Below are 21,679 nucleotides of genomic sequence, written 5' to 3'. Positions count from 1 at the left end.
CTACTCCAATATTACTCCTATCCTCCTATATTATTCCTATCCTACTCCTATATTACTCCTATCCTACGCCTATATTACTCCTATCCTACTCCTATATTACTCCTATCCTACTCCTATATTACTCCTATTCTACTCCTATATTACTCCTATCCTACTCCTATATTACTCCAATCCTACTCCTATATTACTCATATCCTACTCCTATATTAGTCCTATCCTACACCTATATTACCACTATATTACTCTTATATTACTCAAATCCTACTCCTATATTAGTCCTATCCTACTCCTATATTACATTTATTCTTCTCTTATATTACTCCTATCCTACTCCTATCCTAATCCTATATTAGTCCTGTCCTACTGCTACACCACTCCTATATTACTCATATGATACTCCTATACTACTCCTATATTACTCCTATATTACTGATATTCTACTTCTACATTACCTCAATCCTACTCCTATCCTACTCCATTATTTCTCATATCCTACTCCTATCCTACTCCTATGCTACTCCTATGTTACCCCTATCCTATTTCAAATATTACTCATATATTACTTCTATCCTACTCCTATATTACTCATATCCTACTCCTATATTACTCATATCCTACTCTTATATTATTCATATCCTACTCCATGTTTACTCATATCCTACTCCATGTTTACTCATATCCTACTCCTATATTACTCTTATCCTACTCCTATATATCTCCTATATTACTTCTGTATTACTCCTATCCTACTCCTATATTACTCATATCCTATGCCAATATTACTAATATCCTACTCCTATTTTAGTCCTATCCTACTCATATATTACTCATATCCTACTCCTATGTTACTCCTATCCTACTCCTGTGTTACTCCTATCCTACTCCTATATTACTCATATCCTATGCCAATATTACTAATATCCTACTCCTATTTTAGTCATATCCTACTCATATATTACTCCTATCCTGCTCCTATGTTACTCCTATCCTACTCCTATGTTACTCCTATATTACTCATATCCTACTCCTATATTACTCCTATCCTGCTCCTATATTACTCCTATCCTACTCCTATGTTACTCCTATCCTACTCCTATGTTACTCCTATATTACTCCTATCCTACTCCTATATTACTCCTATCCTGCTCCTATGTTACTCCTATCCTACTCCTATGTTACTCCTATATTACTCCTATCCTACTCCTATATTACTCCTATCCTGCTCCTATGTTACTCATATATTACTCCTATCCTACTCCTATATTACTCCTATCCTGCTCCTATATTACTCCTATCCTACTCCTATATTACTCCTATCCTGCTCCTATGTTACTCCTATCCTACTCCTATATTACTCCTATCCTATACCTATATTACTCCTATATTACTCCTATCCTACTCCTATATTACTTGTATCCTGCTCCTATATTACTCATATATTACTCCTATCCTACTCCTATATTACTCCTATCCTGCTCCTATATTACTCCTATCCTACTCCTATATTACTCCTATCCTGCTCCTATGTTACTCCTATCCTACTCCTATATTACTCCTATCCTATACCTATATTACTCCTATATTACTCCTATCCTACTCACATACTACTCATATATAACTTCTATCCTACTCCTACATTACTCTTATTCTACTCTTATCCTACTCCTATATTACTCCAATCCTACTCCTATATTACTCCTATATTACTCTTATGCTACTCCTATATTACTCCAATCCTACTCCGATATTACTCCTATATTACTCTTATCCTACTCCTATATCACTCCAATCCTACTCCTATATTACTCCAATCCTACTCCTATATCACTCCTATATTACTCTTATCCTACTCCTTTCTTGCTCCTATCCTACTCCTATATTACTCCTATCCTCCTCCTATATCAGTCTGATTTTACTCCTATATTACTCCTATCCTACTCCTATCCTACTCCTACCCTACTCCTATCCTACTCCTACCCTACTCCTATCCTACTCCTATATCAGTCTGATTTTACTCCTATCCTACTCCTATATTACTCCTATCCTCCTCCTATATCAGTCTGATTTTACTCCTATATTACTCCTATCCTACTCCTAATCTACTCCTACCCTACTCCTATCCTACTCCTACCCTACTCCTATCCTACTCCTATATCAGTCTGATTTTACTCCTATCCTACTCCTACCCTACTCCTATCCTACTCCTATCCTACTCCTACCCTACTCCTATCCTACTCCTATATCAGTCTGATTTTACTCCTATCCTACTCCTATCCTACTCCTACCCTACTCCTATCCTACTCCTACCCTACTCCTACCCTACTCCTACCCTACTCCTACCCTACTCCTATCCTCCTCCTATATCAGTCTGATTTTACTCCTGTAGCTCCTATTTTACTCCTATCATGCTCCTTTCTTACTCCTATCCTACTCCTATATCAGTCTGATTTTACTCCTATATTACTCCTATCCTACTCCTATATTAGTCCGATATTACTTCTATAGTTCCGTTATTTTTCCTGTACTGTTCCTTTCAAAAACAAAGATTTGTATATATATATATATATATATATATATATATATATAATATATGTGTGTGTGTATATATATTCCTTTATTGTTTTCTGCTAACCCAACCACCCCTCCCCTAATGGGAGTAAATTAATGGATAACAACATTTAGGCTTCTACTTCCAGCTTATACATACTATATATATATACATACTATATATATATATATTACAGACACAGTATGTTTGACATTAGTTATCTTGTTGTTTTTAGTTCCACCCTTCAGCTCCATTCAACCCCTCCCATCAGTCCCTGAAGACCATCCAGTTTGGATTTCTAAACTCAGCGAGAAAAGAAACGTCCCTTTTTCAGGACCCTGTCTTTCAAAGATAATTAGTAAAAATCCAAATAACTTCACAGATCTTCATTGTAAAGGGTTTAAACACTGTTTCCCCATGTTTGTTCAATGAACCATAAACAATTAATGAACATACACCTGTGGAACGGTCGTTAAGACACTAACAGCTTACAGACGGTAGGCAATTAAGGTCACAGTTATGAAAACTTAGGACACTAAAGAGGCCTTTCTACTGACTCTGAAAAACACCAAAAGAAAGATGCCCAGGGTCCCTGCTCATCTGCGTGAATGTGCCTTAGGCATGCAGGGCAATAAATTGCAATGTCCGTATTGTGAGACGCCTAAGACAGTGCTACAGGGAGACAGGACGGACAGCTGATCGTCCTCGCAGTGGCAGACCACGTGTAACAACACCTGCACAGGATCGGTACATCTGAACATCACACCTTGCGGGACAGGTACAGGATGGCAACAACAACTTCCCGAGTTACACCAGGAACGCACAATCCCTCCATCAGTGCTCAGACTGTCCGCAATAGGCTGAGAGAGGCTGGACTAAGGGTTTGTAGGCCTGTTGTAAGGCAGGTCCTCACCAGACATCACCGGCAACAACGTCGCCTATGGGCACAAACCCACCGTCGCTGGACCAAACAGGACTGGCAAAAAGTGCTCTTCACTGACGAGTCACGGTTTTGTCTCACCAGGGGTGATGGTCGGATTCGCGTTTATCGTCAAAGGAATGAGCGTTACACCGAGGCCTGTACTCTGGAGCGGGATCGATTTGGAGGTGGAGGGTCCGTCATTGCAGGCAATCTCAACGCTGTGCGTTACAGGGAAGACATCCTCCTCCCTCATGTGGTACCCTTCCTGCAGGCTCATCCTGACATGACCTTCCAGCATGACAATGCCACCAGCCATACTGCTCGTTCTGTGCGTGATTTCCTGCAAGACAGGAATATCAGTGTTCTGCCATGGCCAGCGAAGAGCCCGGCTCTCAATCCCATTGAGCACGTCTGGGACCTGTTGGATCGGAAGGGGAGGGCTAGGGCCATTCCCCCCCAGAAATGTCCGGGAACTTGCCGGTGCCTTGGTGGAAGAGTGGGGTAACATCTCACAGCAAGAACTGGTAAATCTGGTGCAGTCCATGAGGAGGAGATGAACTGCAGTACTTAATGCAGCTGGTGGCCACCAGATACTGACTGTTACTTTTGATTTTGACCCCCCCTTTGTTCAGGGACACATTATTCAGTTTCTGTTAGTCACATGTCTGTGGAACTTGTTCAGTTTATGTCTCAGTTGTTGAATCTTGTTATGTTCATACAAATATTTACACATGTTAATTTTTCTGAAAATAAACGCATTTGACAGTGGGAAGAGTTTATTTGCCATATATTTTTTCAACTGTGCTGTGATGTTTCTGAACCTTTCTATTTTCATAGTTTAACGACAGATCTCTCCGTTAAATTAAAGATGAATTTTTTTTTTTTTTTGCTAACGGTATTATTAGATTATTGATCGATTGACTATGACTTTTCAAATCACCCAGCAGTGCAATTTTCAGAGTTGGCTCTAAGTAAATGTTGTAATTCTGTAGCCATTTCTGGACCTGTGACTAAAAACAAGGTACATATGGACAGTACCAAAACAAATGATCTAATGATTGTGTCTCTTCACATCCAGATCTACAGAGCTGGGATGGTTTTATCCCCAATATATCAAACATTATATTGGTTGCAAGAATTTTTGTATAATAAAAGAAAAAAGTATTTTGAATCTGGCGTCGTTTTTGCGTATCAGTTTATAAATATATGTGCCATGGAATCGGTACATCGAAAATCTCTTGCCTTACCGTTGAATCAAGAGGGTGGTGAATTTAAGTAATGAATGCAGGTGATTGTCCTGGACTGGGCCCCTCTGACTCAGTGTGTCTGATGATGTTCCCAAAGGAAAGAGCTTCACGCTGACCATCACCGTCTTCACCAACCCTCCTCAAGTAGCGACGTACCATCGAGCCATTAAAGTCACCGTGGACGGACCCCGCGAGCCTCGGAGTGAGTACACACACACACACACACACACACACACACACACACGTACACATGCATACACACACACACACATACACACACACACACACACACACACGTACACATGCATACACACACACACATACACACACACACACACACGTACACATGCATACACACACACATACACACACACACACACACGTACACATGCATACACACACACACACACACACACACACACACACACACACACACACACACACACACACGTACACACGCATACACATACATACATACACATACACTGCTCAAAAAAATAAAGGGAACACTTAAACAACACAATGTAACTCCAAGTCAATCACACTTCTGTGAAATCAAACTGTCCACTTAGGAAGCAACACTGATTGACAATAAATTTCACATGCTGTTGTGCAAATGGAATAGACAACAGGTGGAAATTATAGGCAATTAGCAAGACACCCCCAATAAAGGAGTGGTTCTGCAGGTGGTGACCACAGACCGCTTCTCAGTTCCTATGCTTCCTGGCTGATGTTTTGGTAACTTTTGAATGCTGGCGGTGCTTTCACTCTAGTGGTAGCATGAGACGGAGTCTACAACCCACACAAGTGGCTCAGGTAGTGCAGCTCATCCAGGATGGCACATCAATGCGAGCTGTGGCAAGAAGGTTTGCTGGGTCTGTCAGCGTAGTGTCCAGAGCATGGAGGCGCTACCAGGAGACAGGCCAGTACATCAGGAGACGTGGAGGAGGCCGTAGGAGGGCAACAACCCAGCAGCAAGACCGCTACCTCCGCCTTTGTGCATGGAGGAGCAGGAGGAGCACTGCCAGAGCCCTGCAAAATGACCTCCAGCAGGCTACAAATGTGCATGTGTCTGCTCAAACGGTCAGAAACAGACTCCATGAGGGTGGTATGAGGGCCCAACGTCCACAGGTGGGGGTTGTGCTTACAGCCCAACACTGTGCAGGACGTTTGGCATTTGCCAGAGAACACCAAGATTGGCAAATTCGCCACTGGCGCCCTGTCCTCTTCACAGATGAAAGCAGGTTCACACTGAGCACGTGCCAAACGTGACAGAGTCTGGAGACGCCGTGGAGAACGTTCTGCTGCCTGCAACATCCTTCAGAATGACCGGTTTGGCGGTGGGCCAGTCATGATGTGGGGTGGCATTTCTTTGGGGGGCCGCACAGCCCTCCATGTGCTCGCCAGGGGTAGCCTGACTGCCATTAGGTACCGAGATGAGATCCTCAGACCCCTTGTGAGACCATATGCTGGTGCGGTTGGCCCTGGGTTCCTCCTAATGCAAGACAATGCTAGACCTCATGTGGCTGGAGTGTGTCAGCAGTTCCTGCAAGAGGAAGGCATTGATGCTATGGACTGGCCCGCCCGTTCCCCAGACCTGAATCCAATTGAGCACATCTTGGACATCATGTCTCGCTCCATCCACCAACGCCACGTTGCACCACAGACTGTCCAGGAGTTGGCGGATGCTTTAGTCCAGGTCTGGGAGGAGATCCCTCAGGAGACCATCTGCCACCTCATCAGGAGCATGCCCAGGCGTTGTAGGGAGGTCATACAGGCACGTGGAGGCCACACACACTACTGAGCCTCATTTTGACTTGATTTAAGGACATTACATCAAAGTTGGATCAGCCTGTAGTGTGGTTTTCCACTTTAATTTTGAGTGTGACTCCAAATCCAGACCTCCATGGGTTGATACATTGGATTTCCATTGATTATTTTTGTGTGATTTTGTTGTCAGCACATTCAACTATGTAAAGAAAAAAGTATTTTAATAAGATTATTTCATTCATTCAGATCTAGGATGTTTTATTTTACATACACACACACACACACACACACACACACACACACACACACACACACACACACACACACACACACACACACACACACACACACACACACACACACACAAATCTACCCCTAAAGCCCAGCCTCTCTTACCATTACGTTGGAAGAAACATTGTTTCTCAGAAAGTTTCATTAAAAAAAAAACCTGTTGATTGGCTCTTTCGACAATCAGACCTGTTGATTGGCCCTTTCGATAATCAGACCTGTTGATTGGCTCTTTAGATAATCAGACGTGTTGTTGGACTGAATGCTAACAGCTAGTAAAACGGACTGAATGCTAACAGCTAGTAAAACGGACCGAATGCTAACAGCTAGTAAAACGGACCGAATGCTAACAGCTAGTAAAACGGACCGAATGCTAACAGCTAGTAAAACGGACCGAATGCTAACAGCTAGTAAAACGGACCGAATGCTAACAGCTAGTAAAACGGACCGAATGCTAACAGCTAGTAAAACGGACTGAATGCTAACAGCTAGTAAAACGGACCGAATGCTAACAGCTAGTAAAACGGACCGAATGCTAACAGCTAGTAAAACGGACTGAATGCTAACAGCTAGTAAAACGGACTGAATGCTAACAGTAAAACCAGTCAAACACAAACAGAGCTCTTCTTTATAGGAAACAGGTCTGATTATCTAAAGAGCCAATTAACACGTCTGATTATCTAAAGAGCCAATCAACACGTCTGATTATCTAAAGAGCCAATCAACACGTCTGATTATCTAAAGAGCCAATCAACAGGTCTGATTATCTAAAGAGCCAATCAACAGGTCTGATTATCTAAAGAGCCAATCAACACGTCTGATTGTTTATTTAACTAGTCAAGTCAGTTAAGAACAAATTCTTATTTACAATGACGGCCTACCCCAGCCAAACCCGGGCGATGCCCGGCCAATTACGGGACTCCCATTCACGGCCGGTTGTGATACAGCCTGGAATCGAACCAGGGTGTCTGTAGTGACGCCTCTAGCACTGAGATGCAACTGCCTTAGACCGCTGCCCCACTCGGGAGCCCTTATCTGAAGAGCCAATCAACAGGTCTGATTATCGAAAGGGCCAATCAACAGGTCTGATTGTCTAAAGAGCCAATCAACAGGTCTGATTATCGAAAGGGCCAATCAACACGTCTGATTGTCTAAAGAGCCAATCAACAGGTCTGATTATCTAAAGAGCCAATCAACAGGTCTGATTATCTAAAGAGCCAATCAACAGGTCTGATTATCTAAAGAGCCAATCAACACGTCTGATTATCTAAAGAGCCAATCAACACGTCTGATTATCTAAAGAGCCAATCAACACGTCTGATTATCTAAAGAGCCAATCAACAGGTCTGATTATCGAAAGGGCCAATCAACAGGTCTGATTGTCGAAAGAGCCAATCAACAGGTTTTTTTTTTAATGAAACTTTCTGAGAAACAATGTTTCTTCCAACGTAATGGTAAGAGAGGCTGGGCTTTAGGGGTAGATTGTGTGTGTGTGTGTGTGTGTGTGTGTGTGTGTGTGTGTGTGTGTGTGTGTGTGTGTGTGTGTGTGTGTGTGTGTGTGTGTGTGTGTGTGTGTGTGTGTGTGTGGGTAGACAGGGTAGCAGAGTGCTAGCCTCAGCTCTATTTAATGGTGCTTATAAAAACAACTGAAGAGTATATTATTTTTTTTTACTATTTCCATCTAGTGCCAACTGGTCTGGCAGGCAGCTGTTCTCTCCTCCCTCCCTATTCATAAAAACATTATTCTCAAACTCTGGCGTCTCAATGAACACTATCAAATCACAAACAACTTCCCTCTCTCTCTCTCTCCCTCCCCCTCTCTCTCTCCCCCTCTTCATCTCTCCGTTACCCAGGCCTATAAACACATAGGGCAACAGGAGACAGAGAGAACGAGAGAGAGAGATACTTTGACAATATAAGTAATTTAACTTGCCATGTCAATAAAGTCTACAGAAGTACATTTAATTGAATTGAGAGAGAGAGAGACAGAGAGACAGAGAGACAGAGAAAGAAAGAGAGAGAGAGAGAGAGACAGAGAAAGAAAGAGAGAGAGATAGAGAGAGAGAGAGAGACAGAGAGACAGAGAGAGAAAGAGAACGAAAGAGAGAGAGATACTTTGACAATATAAGTAATTTAACTTGCCATGTCAATAAAGTCTACAGAAGTAAATTGAATTGAATTGTCCAAACCTCCTGCCAAATGTATGACCATATTAGAGACACATACAAATACAATTTTGATAAACTCTCATATCTACTGGGTGAAATACCACAGTGTTCCATCACAGCAGCGAGATTTGTGACTTTTTGCCACAAGCAAAGGTCAACCAGTGAAGAACAAACACCATTGTAAATACAACCTATATTTATGCTTATTTATTTTCCCTTTTGTACTTTAACTATTTGCACATCATTATAACACGGTATATTGACGTAATATAACATTAGAAATGTCTCTATTCCTTTGGAACTTCTGTGATGTTTACTGTTCATTTTATATGGTTTATTTCACTTTAGTTTATTCTCTATTTCACTTGCTTTGGCCATGTTAACATGTGTTTACCATGGCAATAAAGCCCTTTGAATTGAGAGAGAGAAAGATAGAGAGAGAGACAGGGAGAGAGTGAGAAAGAGAAAGAGAGAGAGACAGAGAGAGAGAGAGAGAGAGAGAGCGAGAGAGAGAAAGGGAGAGACAGGGAGAAAGAGAGAGAGAGAGAGAGAAAGAGAGAGAGAAAGGGAGAGAGAAAGGGAGAGACAGGGAGAAAGAGAGAGAGAGAGAGAGAGAGAGGGAGAAAGGGAGTCTATTTATTCTTTATTCTTTTGAAACTTCTGTGAGTTTAGTGTTTACTGTTAATTTTTATTGTTTACTTCACTTTTGTTTATTCTCTACTTCACTTGCTTTAGCAATGTTAACATATGTTTCCCATGGCAATAAAGCCCTTAAATTAAATTAAATTGGAGAGAGAGAGCGCGAGAGAGAGAGCGAGAGAGAGAGAGCGAGAGAGAGAGAGAGAGAGCGAGAGAGAGAGAGAGAGAGACACATTAACATGTAGAGACATACAGTATGTAAACACACATCAACTTAGACACACACACCACACACACATACAGAACAAACACAGACATATACAGATTACACACACACATGCTGATCACACACACACACACACACACATATTAGCTAGAGGCTAATTGGGTTTATGATACTGTGATATTAGCTAGAGGCTAACTGGCTGTATGGTCCTGTGATATTAGCTAGAGGCTAACTGGGTGTATGATCCTGTGATATTAGCTAGATGCTAATTGGCTATATGATACTGTGATATTAGCTAGAGGCTAACTGGGTTTATGATACTGTGATATTAGCTAGAGGCTAACTGGGTTTATGATACTGTGATATTAGCTAGAGGCTAACTGGGTGTATGATACTGTGATATTAGCTAGAGGCTAACTGGGTGTATGGTCCTGTGATATTAGCTAGAGGCTAATTGGGTGTATGGTACTGTGATATTAGCTAGATGCTAATTGGCTATATGGTACTGTGATATTAGCTAGAGGCTAACTGGGTTTATGATACTGTGATATTAGCTAGAGGCTAACTGGGTTTATGGTACTGTGATATTAGCTAGATGCTAACTGGGTGTATGATACTGTGATATTAGCTAGAGGCTAACTGGGTGTATGATCCTGTGATATTAGCTAGATGCTAATTGGCTATATGGTACTGTGATATTAGCTAGATGCTAATTGGCTATATGGTACTGTGATATTAGCTAGAGGCTAACTGGGTTTATGATACTGTGATATTAGCTAGAGGCTAACTGGCTGTATGGTACTGTGATATTAGCTAGATGCTAACTGGGTTTATGATACTGTGATATTAGCTAGAGGCTAACTGGTTGTATGGTACTGTGATATTAGCTAGATGCTAACAGGGTTTATGATTCTGTGACGTTAGCTAGAGGCTAACTGATTTTATGGTACTGATATATTAGCTAGAGGCTAACTGGGTTTATGATACTGTGATATTAGCTAGAGGCTAACTGGTTGTATTGTACTGTGATATTAGCTAGATGCTAACTGGGTTTATGATACTGTGATATTAGCTAGAGGCTAACTGGTTGTATTGTACTGTGATATTAGCTAGATGCTAACTGGGTTTATGATACTGTGATATTAGCTAGAGGCTAACTGGGTTTATGATACTGTGACGTTAGCTAGAGGCTAACGGGGTTTATGATACTGTGATATTAGCTAGAGGCTAACTGGGTTTATGATACTGTGATATTAGCTAGAGGCTAACTGGTTGTATAGGGTTAACATTTACATTTTTTACATTTTAGTCATTTAGCAGACGCTCTTATCCAGAGCGACTTACAGTAGTGAATGCATACATTTCATACATTTTTTTGCTGGCCCCCCGTGGGAATCGAACCCACAACCCTGGCGTTGCAAACACCATGCTCTACCAACTGAGCTACAGGGAAGGCTAAGGTACTGTATGGTACTGTGATATTAGCTAGAGGCTAACGGGGTTTATGATACTGTGATATTAGCTAGAGGCTAACTGGGTTTATGATACTGTGAGATTAGCTAGAGGATAACTGGGTTTATGATACTGTGACGTTAGCTAGAGGCTAACTGGGTTTATGATACTGTGATATTAGCTAGAGGCTAACTGGCTGTATGGTCCTGTGATATTAGCTAGAGGCTAACTGGGTTTATGAATCTGTGATATTAGCTAGAGGCTAACTGGGTTTATGATACTGTGAGATTAGCTAGAGGCTAACTGGGTTTATGATACTGTGACGTTAGCTAGAGGCTAACTGGGTTTATGATACTGTGATATTAGCTAGAGGCTAACTGGCTGTATGGTACTGTGATATTAGCTAGAGGCTAACTGGGTTTATGATACTGTGATATTAGCTAGAGGCTAACTGGGTTTATGGTACTGTGATATTAGCCAGAGGCTAACTGGGTTTATGATACTGTGATATTAGCTAGAGGCTAACTGGGTTTATGATACTGTGATATTAGCTAGAGGCTAACTGGCTGTATGATACTGTGATATTAGCTAGAGGCTAACTGGGTTTATGATACTGTGATATTAGCTAGAGGCTACCTGGGTTTATGGTACTGTGATATTAGCTAGAGGCTAACTGGGTTTATGATACTGTGATATTAGCTAGAGGCTAACTGGTTGTATGGTACTGTGAGATTAGCTAGAGGCTAACTGGGTTTATGATACTGTGATATTAGCTAGAGGCTAACTGGTTGTATGGTACTGTGATATTAGCTACAGGCTAACTGGGTTTATGGTACTGTGATATTAGCTAGAGGCTAACTGGGTTTATGATACTGTGATATTAGCTAGAGGCTAACTGGGTTTATGATACTGTGAGATTAGCTAGAGGCTAACTGGGTTTATGATACTGTGATGTTAGCTAGAGGCTAACTGGGTTTATGATACTGTGATATTAGCTAGAGGCTAATTGGTTGTGTGTGTCTTTCACTGTTCTCACTATGCTTAATGAGATGACAGCTCTGGGTTACCCTGTGGTTGGCCACTGCACCACAAGCCGTGTGTGTGTGTGTGTGTGTGTGTGTGTGTGTGTGTGTGTGTGTGTGTGTGTGTGTGTGTGTGTGTGTGTGTGTGTGTGTGTGTGTATATATTTTTCAGCTGTTTGTATCCTCTTGGCTGGAGGTTATTTTTCATTTCAAAGAAACCAAATATCCATCTCTGCTAGAACATAGAAAGGAATGTGAATCTTATTCAGTGCATTTCTGTTATTGATTTTCTAAAGTCTACCATCCTTGGCAGCAGGCATTCCCGCTAAGATAGACAGGCTAGCTACTCAAACTTGATTGATGGCAGCTGGTTATGAGGATTGGAGATTGGGAATCTGTCTGCGCTAACTAAAGCAATCTGCATCAAACTGCTAGGTGGCTAGTAGTGGTGGCTAGTAGTGGTGGCTAGTAGTGGTGGCTAGTAGTGGTGGCTAGTAGTGGTGGCTAGTAGTGTTACGGAGAAACAACAACAAACGTGCTCCCTGTGCTCCCTGTGCCCCCTGTCTGTGCCCCTTGTGCCCCCCTGTGCCTCTTGTGCCCCCTGTGCCCCCTGTGCCTCCTGTGCCACCTGTGCCCCTTGTCTGTGCTCCCTGTGCCTCCTGTGCTCCCTGTGCCCCCTGTCTGTGCCCCCTGTGCCCCCCTGTGCCCCTTGTGCCCCCTGTGCCTCCTGTGCCCCTCTGTGCCCCCTGTGCCCCCTGTGCACTCTGTGCCCCCTGTGCCCCCTGTGCCCCTTGTGCCCCCTGTGCCCCCTGTCTGTGCCACCTCTGGTTGTCATTACATGTAGCTAATAGAGAGGGAGTGGTCTGGCTGAACACATTGTGGTGGAGGTAGATGACGACTTGGTGGGGTGGTGTGGTCCCCTTCTGCTTTTGGTTCTAGTCTGGGTCTGGTTCTAGTCTGGGTCTGGTTCTAGTCTGGGTCTGGTTTGAGTGTGGGTCTGGTTCTAGTCTGGGTCTGGTTCTAGTCTGGTTCTAGTCTGGGTCTGGTTCTAGTCTGGGTCTGGTTCTAGTCTGGGTCTGGTTTGAGTGTGGGTCTGGTTCTAGTCTGGGTCTGGTTTGAGTCTGGGTCTGGTTCTAGTCTGGGTCTTGGGTTTTGCTTTAGTTTTGATTCTGGTGTTAACAAGTCTGGTGTTGGATGTAGAGAGAAGAAAACGAGAGTAGAGACAGAGAGAGAGAACCCACGGCAAGAATCTGAAGTCAAATGTCTACTGTTTACTGATGATCTGGTGCTTCTGTCTCTCAACCAAGGAGGGCCTACGGCAGCACCTAGATATTCTGCACAGATTCTGTCAGACCTGGGCCCTGACAGACCTGGGCCCTGATAGACCTGGGCCCTGATAGACCTGGGCCCTGACAGACCTGGGCCCTGATAGACCTGGGCCCTAAGCTGACGGTGATAGACCTGGGCCCTGATAGATGGGCCCTGATGCTGGGCCCTGATAGACCTGGGCCCTGACAGACCTGGGCCCTGATAGACCTGGGCCCTGATAGACCTGGGCCCTGATAGACCTGGGCCCTGACAGACCTGGGCCCTGATAGACCTGGGCCTTGACAGTAAATCTTTGGTGTTCCAAAAATGGTCCAGTTACCAGGACCACAAATACAAATTCCATCTAGACACCGTTGCCCTAGAGCACACAACAAACTAAACATACCTCGGCCTAAACATCAGCGCCACAGGTAACTTCCACAAAGTCTTGAAAGATCTGAGAGACGAGAGAGAGAGAGAGAGAGAGAGAGAGAGAGAGAGAGAGAGAGAGAGAGACTGAGAGAGAGAGCAAGAGAAAGAGAGAGAGAGAGAGAGAGAGAGAGAGAGAGAGAGAGAGAGAAGGGAATATTGTGACATCAGAGATTGAAGGGTTAGAGAATCTCAGAGAGTACTGAGGTGGTGATGGACCAGGTATTGACTGGTCCGAGCCAGAGGTACCGGGTATTGACTGGTCCGAGCCAGAGGTACCAGGTATTGACTGGTCCGAGCCAGAGGTACCGGGTATTGACTGGTCCGAGCCAGAGGTACCGGGTATTGACTGGTACGAGCCAGAGGTACCGGGTATTGACTGGTCCGAGCCAGAGGTACCAGGTATTGACTGGTCCGAGCCAGAGGTACCGGGTATTGACTGGTCCGAGCCAGAGGTACCGGGTATTGACTGGTCCGAGCCAGAGGTACCGGGTATTGACTGGTCTGAGCCAGAGGGAGCAGGTATTGACTGGTCCGAGCCAGAGGGAGCAGGTATTGACTGGTCTGAGCCAGAGGTACCGGGTATTGACTGGTCCGAGCCAGAGGTACCGGGTATTGACTGGTCCGAGCCAGAGGGACCGGGTATTGACTGGTCCGAGCCAGAGGGACCGGGTATTGACTGGTCTGAGCCAGAGGTACCGGGTATTGACTGGTCTGAGCCAGAGGTACCGGGTATTGACTGGTCCGAGCCAGAGGTACCAGGTATTGACTGGTCCGAGCCAGAGGTACCGGGTATTGACTGGTCTGAGCCAGAGGGAGCAGGTATTGACTGGTCCGAGCCAGAGGTACCGGGTATTGACTGGTCTGAGCCAGAGGTACCAGGTATTGACTGGTCCGAGCCAGAGGGAGCAGGTAATGACTGGTCCGAGCCAGTCTGCTACTGTGAGTACCCTCCCTGGCCTGGCTTGCTTCCTCAGTGCTGGAATGCCTGGACCACACACATGCTGGCAGCTCTCCACCACAACCCCCCCCCCCCCTCTCTCTCTCCACTTCAGACCCCCTTAGTAGACAGGCGTCTGGGTGTCACCCACTCAACTCTCTGCCTCTCCTCCTCCCTCTCCTACCCCACTCTCTCCCCCTCCTCTTCTCTTCCCTCTCCTACCCCCCTCCTCTCTGCCTCTCCTCCTCCCTCTCCTACCCAACTCTCTCCACCTCCTATTCTCTTCCCTCTCCTACCCCCCTCCTCTCTGCCTCTCCTCCTCCCTCTCTCCCCCTCCTCTCCTCCTCCCTCTCCCCTTCCTCTCTCCATGCAGTCTCTCCTCTCCCCCTCCTCTCTCCTCTCCCCCTCCTCTCTCCTCTCCCCCTCCTCTCTCCATGCTCAGTCTCTCCTCTCCCCCTCCTCTCTCCTCTCCCCCTCCTCTCTCCTCTCCCCTCCTCTCTCCATGCTCAGTCTCTCCTCTCCTCCCTCCTCTCTCCTCTCCCCCTCCTCTCTCCATGCAGTCTCTCCTCTCACCCTCCATGCTCAGTCTCTCCTCTCCTCCTCCCTCTCCCCCTCCTTTCTCCATGCTGTCTCTCCTCTCCCCCTCCTCTCTCCTCTCTCCTCTCCTCCTCCCTCTCCCCCTCCTCTCCCCCTCCTCTCTCCTCTCCTCCTCCCCCTCCTCTCTCCATGCAGTCTCTCCTCTCCCCTCTCTCCTCTCCCCTCCTCTCTCCTCTCCCCCTCCTCTCTCCTCTCCCCCTCCATGCTGTCTCTCCTCTCCTCCTCCCTCTCCCCTTCTCTCTCCATGCTCAGTCTCTCCTCTCCCCCTCCATGCTGTCTCTCCTCTCCTCCTCCCTCTCCCCCTCCTCTCTCCATGCAGTCTCTCCTCTCCCCCTCCATGCTGTCTCTCCTCCTCCCTCTCCCCTTCCTCTCTCCATGCAGTCTCTCCTCCTCCCTCTCCCCTTCCTCTCTCCATGCAGTCTCTCCTCCTCCCTCTCCCCCCTCCTCTCTCCTCTCCCCCTCCTCTCTCCATGCTCAGTATCTCCTCTCCCCCTCCATGCTCAGTCTCTCCTCCTCCCTCTCCCCCTCCTCTCTCCTCTCCCCTCCTCTCTCCATGCAGTCTCTCCTCTCCCCTCCTCTCTCCTCTCCCCCTCCATGCTCTGCCTCTCCTCTCCCCCTCCTCTCTCCTCTCCCCTCCTCTCTCCTCTCCCCCTCCTCTCTCCATGCAGTCTCTCCTCTCCCCTCCATGCTCAGTCTCTCCTCCTCCCTCTCCTCCCCCTCCTCTCTCCTCTCCCCTCCATGCTCTGCCTCTCCTCTCCCCCTCCTCTCTCCTCTCTCCCCCTCCTCTCTCCATGCAGTCTCTCCTCTCCCCCTCCATGCTCAGTCTCTCCTCCCCCTCCTCTCTCCTCTCCCCCTCCATGCTCTGCCTCTCCTCTCCCCCTCCTCTCTCCTCTCTCCCTCCTCTCTCCTCTCCCCCTCCTCTCTCCATGCAGTCTCTCCTCTCCCCCTCCATGCTCAGTCTCTCCTCCTCCCTCTCCTCCCCTCCTCCTCTCTCTCCTCTCCCCCTCCATGCTCTGCCTCTCCTCTCCCCTCCTCTCTCCTCTCCCCCTCCTCTCTCCATGCAGTCTCTCCTCTCCCCCTCCATGCTCAGTCTCTCCTCCTCCCTCTCCTCCCCCTCCTCTCTCCTCTCCCCTCCATGCTCTGCCTCTCCTCTCCCCCTCCTCTCTCCTCTCCTCCCTCCTCTCTCCTCTCCCCCTCCTCTCTCCAAGTCTCTCCTCTCCCCCTCCTCTCCCCCTCCTCTCTCCTCTCCTCCTCCCTCTCCTACCCCACTCTCTGCAAGTCACCCCAACACAGGCATGTGAGGTTCTTCATTGTTCTCGACTCCTGACAGTAACAACATGGCTGCCGTCAGAGCTCCATATATAATATATATATATATATATAAACATCAATGAGAGATGACTCATTCATTCATTCACAGCTTTTACTGACGGTTTCTGTTCCTTTACTGGCTGTTCCACTATGCCCTACCAGACTGACTGGCTGAACTGGCTGATTCATGTGACTGGCTGATTCATCTGACTGCCTGTCTGACTGTCTGATTCATCAGCCAGTCACATGAATCAGCCAGTCACATGAATCAGCCAGGCACATGAATCAGCCAGCCAGTCACATGAATCAGCCAGGCACATGAATCAGCCAGTCACATGAATCAGCCAGGCACATGAATCAGCCAGTCACATGAATCAGCCAGCCAGTCACATGAATCAGCCAGCCAGTCACATGAATCAGCCAGTCACATGAATCAGCCAGCCAGTCACATGAATCAGCCAGTCACATGAATCAGCCAGCCAGTCACATGAATCAGCCAGCCAGTCACATGAATCAGCCAGTCACATGAATCAGCCAGCCAGTCACATGAATCAGCCAGTCACATGAATCAGCCAGCCAGTCACATGAATCAGCCAGTCACATGAATCAGCCAGCCAGTCACATGAATCAGCCAGTCACATGAATCAGCCAGCCAGTCACATGAATCAGCCAGCCAGTCACATGAATCAGCCAGTCACATGAATCAGCCAGCCAGTCAAATGAATCAGCCAGTCACATGAATCAGCCAGTCAGTCACATGAATCAGCCAGTCACATGAATCAGCCAGTCACATGAATCAGCCAGTCACATGAATCAGCCAGCCAGTCACATGAATCAGCCAGCCAGTCACATGAATCAGCCAGTCACATGAATCAGCCAGCCAGTCAAATGAATCAGCCAGTCACATGAATCAGCCAGTCAGTCACATGAATCAGCCAGTCACATGAATCAGCCAGTCACATGAATCAGCCAGTCACATGAATCAGCCAGTCACATGAATCAGCCAGTCACATGAATCAGCCAGTCACACGACCGGTCAGCCATGTGATCTTCCAATCACAGACCTGAATCCTGCAGGCAGATTGAATACACCTGTCTCTGTTCACAGCCATCGCTTGTTTTATCTGTGGCGTATACAGTATTACAGCAGCTGTGGCGCGATGTCTTACTTGAACTGTGAACCTTTTTAATCGCAAATTATCCATAGATTGTAAGTGAACGATTAATATATTTGCCAGGAGTATTAAATTGTTGATTGATTGATTGATTGATTGAGCTTTCTTCCAATCACTAAGACTTCCTAAAATCCCATCCTAATGTAATTTAAATCATCCTAATGTAATTTAAATCATTCTAATGTAATTTAAATCATCCTAATGTAATTTAACTCATCCTAATGTAATTTAACTCATTCTAATGTAATTTAAATCATCCTAATGTAATTTAAATCATTCTAATGTAATTTAACTCATTCTAATGTAATTTAAATCATCCTAATGTAATTTAAATCATCCTAATGTAATTTAAATCATCCTAATGTAATTTAAATCATTCTAATGTAATTTAAATCATTCTAATGTAATTTAAATCATTCTAATGTAATTTAAATCATTCTAATGTAATTTAAATCATCCTAATGTAATTTAAATCATCCTAATGTAATTTAAATCATTCTAATGTAATTTAAATCATTCTAATGTAATTTAAATCATCCTAATGTAATTTAAATCATTCTAATGTAATTTAACTCATTCTAATGTAATTTAAATCATCCTAATGTAATTTAAATCATTCTAATGTAATTTAACTCATCCTAATGTAATTTAAATCATTCTAATGTAATTTAACTCAGACTCCATAAAATCCCACTCTAACTTAAACAATTTTAAATGCCTTTATTATATATAATTAAAGACTTATTAATATTAATCAGAACGCCTAGCACTAGTCGTCGCAGTGGGCAGGAATCCTCCATTCGGCACACACACACACACAGACAGACAGACAGACAGACAGACAGACAGACAGACAGACAGACAGACAGACAGACAGACAGACAGACAGACAGACAGACAGACAGACAGACAGACAGACAGACAGACAGACAGACAGACAGACAGACAGTCCTTGTGAGTACCAGGAAGGGAAGCAGAAGGTAGGTGTTCCTGTGAGTCGTAGCTGAATTGCCTTGGCCTAGAACGATTAAAAAAATATATATATATAATTGAAAGATACCCGAAGTTGCCTGTTTGATAAAACAGAGGCAATTCTAGAATACTATGTCGTCATTTATTCGCACTTTCAAAAAGGCATCTGAACGCGTATGTGAAAGCACAAACGAGTGTGTAAACGCCTAAGAAATGTTTTTTTTTTTTTTTTTTGTCTCCAATTACAGTCCTTGTTAATTCAAGACAGCAGTGTTTCAGGCTCTCGGTTAAACATTAGCTGATTGGGTAGATGTACCAGTAACTACCGCACATTAGGTTCTATATTAACACATCTCTCTTCTTACTCCTCTACATACATCAGGGATCACTGATGTGTGTGTGTGTGTGTGTGTGTGTGTGTGTGTGTGTGTGTGTGTGTGTGTGTGTGTGTGTGTGTAGAGGTGTAACCCGAGATCCCGCTGTAATGAATTATTCAGGACTGAGAGGGTTTACATCCCTGCTGCTACTACTACTACTGCTATACTACTACTACTATTATTACTACTACTGCTATACTACTACTACTACCATTATTACTGCTAATGCTACTACTACTATTATTATTACTGCTACTACTACTACAGCTATACTACTACTACTACCATTATTACTGCTAATGCTACTACTACTACTACTACTACTGCTATACTACTACTAGCACCATTATTACTGCTAATGCTACTACTACTATTATTATTACTGCTAATGCTACTACTAGTACCATTATTACTGCTAATGCTACAACTACTATTATTATTACTGCTACTACTACTACTACTGCTATACTACTACTACTACCATTATTACTGCTAATGCTACTACTACTATACTACTACTACTACCATTATTACTGCTAATGCTACTACTACTATTATTATTACTACTACTACTACTACTACCACTACTACCACTACTACCGCTACTACTGCTACTACTACTACTACTACTACTACCACTACTACCACTACTACCACTACTACTACTACTACTACTACAGCTATACTACTACTACTACCATTATTACTGCTAATGCTACTACTACTATTATTACTACTACAGCTATACTACTACTACCACCATTATTACTGCTAATGCTACTACTACTATTATTATTACTACAGCTATACTACTACTACTACCATTATTACTGCTAATGCTACTACTACTATTATTATTACTGCTACTACTACTACAGCTATACTACTACTACTACCATTATTACTGCTAATGCTACTACTACTACTACTACTACTACTGCTATACTACTACTACCACCATTATTACTGCTAATGCTACTACTACTATTATTATTACTGCTACTACTACTACAGCTATACTACTACCATTATTACTGCTAATGCTACTACTACTATTACTACTACTACTGCTATACTACTACCACCATTATTACTGCTACTGCTACTACTACTATTATTATTACTACAGCTATACTACTACTACTACCATTATTACTGCTAATGCTACTACTACTATTATTATTACTGATACTACTACTACAGCTATACTACTACCATTATTACTGCTAATGCTACTACTACTATTACTACTACTACTGCTATACTACTACCACCATTATTACTGCTACTGCTACTACTACTATTATTATTACTACAGCTATACTACTACTACCACCATTATTACTGCTAATGCTACTACTACTATTATTATTACTACAGCTATACTACTACTACTACCATTATTACTGCTAATGCTACTACTACTATTATTATTACTACAGCTATACTACTACTCTTACCATTATTACTGCTAATGCTACTACTACTATTATTATTACTGCTACTACTACAACAGGTATACTACTAACATTATTACTGCTAATGCTACTACTACTACTACTACTACTGCTATACTACTACCACCATTATTACTGCTACTGCTACTACTACTATTATTATTACTACAGCTATACTACTACTACCACCATTATTACTGCTAATGCTACCACTACTATTATTATTACTACAGCTATACTACTACTACTACCATTATTACTGTAATGCTACTACTACTACTACTATTACTGCTAATGCTACTACTACTATTACTACTACTGCTATACTACTACTACCACCATTATTATTGCTACTACTACTACTACTATTACTACTACTACCACCACTGCTACTACCACCACTACTACCACTACCACTACCACCACTACTACTACTACCACTACTACTTATACCACCACTACTACTAATACCACAACTACCACTACTACTACCACTACTACTACTACTACTACTACCACCACCACTACTACTAATACCACCACCACTACTATTACTACTACTACTACTACTACTCCTACTACTACTAATACCACCACCACTACTATTACTACTACTACTACTACTACTGCTACTGATACTACGACCACCACTACTACTGCTGATGTCACTGCTACTAATACCACTACTACTATTACTACCCTTACCACCATCACCACTAATACCACTAATACCACCACTACTACTGCTGATGTCACTGCTACTACAACTGCTACTACTACTACTGCCACTGCTTCTACTACTACTGCTGTCACTGCCACTACTACTACTGC

At 43.9% G+C, this 21,679-nt stretch overlaps 1 protein-coding gene across 1 annotated transcript in view; it reads left to right on the top strand.

Moving 5' to 3' along the window:
- LOC106591869 (runt-related transcription factor 2) overlaps positions 1-21,679 on the top strand; it is a 68,968-nt gene that overhangs the window by 15,045 nt on the left and 32,244 nt on the right. The window contains exon 3 of the mRNA XM_045721227.1: positions 4,815-4,919. Coding sequence (XP_045577183.1) covers positions 4,815-4,919 — 105 coding nt within the window. The remainder of the gene's footprint in view (positions 1-4,814; positions 4,920-21,679) is intronic.

The sequence above is a fragment of the Salmo salar genome, chromosome ssa06 (assembly GCF_905237065.1).
Source record: "Salmo salar chromosome ssa06, Ssal_v3.1, whole genome shotgun sequence".
Lineage (NCBI taxonomy): Eukaryota > Metazoa > Chordata > Actinopteri > Salmoniformes > Salmonidae > Salmo > Salmo salar.
This window is presented reverse-complemented; position numbering and strand designations above follow the sequence as displayed.